The sequence below is a fragment of the Gekko japonicus genome, unplaced genomic scaffold, assembly GCF_001447785.1.
Source record: "Gekko japonicus isolate JY-2015 unplaced genomic scaffold, Gekko_japonicus_V1.1 scaffold5516, whole genome shotgun sequence".
NCBI classification, from domain to species: domain Eukaryota; kingdom Metazoa; phylum Chordata; class Lepidosauria; order Squamata; family Gekkonidae; genus Gekko; species Gekko japonicus.
The window spans coordinates 25378-28662 of record NW_015166000.1 but is presented as its reverse complement, the minus strand read 5'-3'; the positions used below and the strand labels follow the sequence as shown (position 1 = coordinate 28662).

General features: G+C 54.9%; 1 protein-coding gene across 1 annotated transcript in view; it reads left to right on the top strand.

Moving 5' to 3' along the window:
• Window positions 1-3285, top strand: part of CCM2 (cerebral cavernous malformation 2) — a gene marked incomplete at its 5' end in the record, with an annotated part of 22683 nt that overhangs the window by 10155 nt on the left and 9243 nt on the right. Inside the window, 2 exons of the mRNA XM_015411497.1 lie at window positions 1351-1408; window positions 2498-2636. Of these exons, the coding sequence (XP_015266983.1) occupies window positions 1351-1408; window positions 2498-2636 (197 nt within the window). The remainder of the gene's footprint in view (window positions 1-1350; window positions 1409-2497; window positions 2637-3285) is intronic.

Here is a 3285-nt window from a genome sequence, read left to right as displayed (position 1 = left end):
TGGGTTTGATTCCCCACTCCTCCACTTGCAGCTGCTGGTGTGACCTTGGGTCAGTCACAAGTTCTCTTGGAGCTGTTCTCTCAAAAGCAGTCCTCAAAGAGCTCTCTCAGCCCCACCTACCTCACAGGGTGTCTGTTGTGGGGAGGGGAAGGGAAAGGAGAGTATAAGCCACTCTGAGACTCCTCCAGGTAGTGAAGGGCGGGGTATAAATCCAGTCTCTCTCTCTCTGTTCTTCTCTCTGGGGCAGCAGTCAGGCCTTGTTTTAGATCAGACCCTGTTAGGAAGTAAAGGGAACTAGAATCGCCATTATGGTTTGTTTGCTCAAAAATCCAGGTTGATGACCAGTGTTCCCTCTCAGCTGAGTTAGTGCGAGCTAGCTCACAGTTTTTTTTAGCCTCCGACTCACACGTATTTGCCGTAGCCCAGGAAGGAGGGCTCCAGAGGAAACTAATTTGTGCAGCAGCCCAATAGCTCGCTCACAACTTTAACGCCAGGAGCTCACCAAGTGCGCAAAGCGGAAGCTAGGGGCCAGTCGTCGGTCTTTCCAGCGGCAGATGACACGGGAGGTTTTCTGTCTTGTTCTGCAGTCCACGTTCCCCCTGCCTGGTTAATGCCAGGAGCTCACCAAGTAGTTTTGCTCACAAGACTCCACAGCTTAGCGGGAACTTTGTCACAGGCAGCGTTCCCTCTAAGCTGAGTTGGTGTGAGCTAGCTCGCAGTTTTGTAGCCTCTGGCTAACCCATTTTTTGTCTTAGCTCAGGAAAGATGGCTCCAGAGCAAACTAGTGGATTCAGCAGCCACATCGCTCGTTCAGAACTTTAATGCCAGCAGCTCACAAAGGAGAATCTTTGCTCACAAGACTCCAGAGCTTAGAGGGAGCATTGGTGGTTTTTTTTAAGTGTTTATTTATCAAGTTTTACAAATATACTACCAAATATATATTATACAGCCTATATTACAAAAAGAGTCACTTACTACTCTTTTTTAATCCATCCCCGTATTAAACTCTTTGCCATCTTTTCTGGAAAATGGTATCCTCTTTTCCTTGAAGTAACGTCTTGAATTTGTCCATCTCAGCCGCCACGAACGATTTCTGGGGAGGCCAAAAGAGGGAGCATTGTTGATGCCCCATCTTGCCAGCAAGCCGTTCAGCCCCTCAGCCGTCCGGCCTGCCTGCCCCTCTCTTCTTCCACTGGGGGGGGGGGGCACAGCTGCCCATAACTCAGTCCCTAAGACTCTGCCTGAACCCTCTGCCTGACTTTTTCCCGGGCGCTTTGAGGGGGAGCCCAGCCTCGCACCGGGAGGCCTGCAGCGGCACTGATCGGTCTCTTCTCCCTTATACCTTTGCAGATGACTCTTCTACGAAAGTGGACGCTAAAGATGCTTACGAAACAGAGGCCAGCACTATGTGAGTACCTGAAATGCTGAAGGGAGATCGGGGGGCCAGTTCACACCTCTCTCCCGTTGATGTCGGACTCCAGCCCAGAAGATCTGCACTGGGCGTTGCAAGCCGTGGCTGGTTGGCTCCGACTGAGTCGGCTGAGGCTAAACCCGGCAAAGACGGAGGTCCTGGGTTTGAGTCGATGTGGTCTGGGGTTGGGGCTCCTGCTCCCAACCTTCGAGGGGGCGCCTTTGGTGCCAGCGTCGGAGGCTAGGAGTTTGGGGGTGCTCCTGGACTCCACATTATCCATGGAGGCCCAGGTAGGAGCCACTGCCAGGGCGGCCTTCTACCATCTTTGGCTGGCTCGGCAGTTGGTTCCCTTTCTCGACCGTGATGACCTAGCCACAGTGATCCATGCGACGGTCACCTCGAGGCTAGACCATTGTAACGCTCTCTACATGGGGCTGCCTTTGTCACAAATCCGGAAGCTGCAGCTGGTGTAGAATGCTGCAGCCAGGCTGTTGATGGGCCGTCCTAGGGGGGCACACATCCGGCCTGTGCTGAAAGCGCTGCACTGGCTGCCGATAGCATACCGGATTCGCTTCAAAGTGCTGCTTCTTACCTTTAAAGCCCTAGATGGCCGGGGTCCGACATACCTACGGGACCGCCTCTCCCCATATGTTCCCCCAAGAGCACTACGGTCCGGGACCAAACATCTCCTGGTGGTTCCAGGTCCCAAAGAGGCCAGACTAGCGGCGACTAGGGCTAGGGCTTTTTCGGTGGCGGCTCCTTCCTCCTCCTCCTCCTCCTCCTCCTCTTCTTCCTCTTCTTCCTCTTCTTCCTCTTCCTCCTCCTCTTCTTCCTCCTCCTCCTCCTCTTCCTCCTCTTCTTCCTCTTCCTCTTCTTCTTCTTCTTCCTCTTCTTCTTCCCGGTTCTTGCAGTGGTTGCACGTTTGAGCCGGCAAAAGGCTGCGCCCCAGACCCACCCAATGCATGCCAATCCCCAGCTTTCGATGTCCCAGAACTGAAAAGAAAATCTCTGCGGCTCCAGGGTTGAGCCCCAGCGGCTGCCCTGGGTTCGGTCAGAGCGATGCCAGGATCTCTCGTATGTTTCCAGCTCTTTCCCAGAGTCCCTGGAGACCAGCGGCAACTCCCCCTCTTCCTTCGCGACGCAGCCGTCTCCGCACACCAAGACAGCCAGCGAAAGTGAGCTGAGCACCACGGCGACGGAGCTGCTTCAGGACTACATGATGACGGTAGGGGAGACGAGAAGACCCCCCCCTCCCTCCCAGACTAGAGCCCCCCTCCACTTCGCAGTAGAACCTTTCCAGATAGGACGCCCGGCAGGATGCTGGAGCCACTCTGTGGCCTTGGCTGTGAGGTGTCACTCCTCTCCTGTGGCCTCTCGGGCCAGCAGAGCGCAGCAGGGACCAGTGCTGCGTTTCGCTTCATGCTTATGACCATAAGAGCGTAACAGAAGCCAATGTTCGATCAGGCCAATGGCCCATCCAGTCCAACACTCTGCGTCACACAGTGACCAGAAATACCAGGGGCCATCAGGAGGTCCATCAGCGGGGCCAGGACACTAGAAGCCCTCCCACTGTTGCCCCCACCCCCCAAGCACCAAGAATACAGAGCATCCCTTGCCCCAGACCGAGAGTTTTTATCTATACCTTGTGGCTAAGAGCCACTGATGGACCTCTGCTCCAGATGTTTATCCATAAGAACATAAGAGAAGCCAGTGTTGGATCAGGCCAATGGCCCATCCAGTCCAACACACTGTCACACAGTGGCCAAAAATACCAAGGGCCATCAGGAGGTCCAGCAGTGGGGCCAGGACACTAGGAGCCCCCCCAGCACCAAGAATACAGAGCATCCCTTGCCCCAGACGGAGAGTTCCCATCT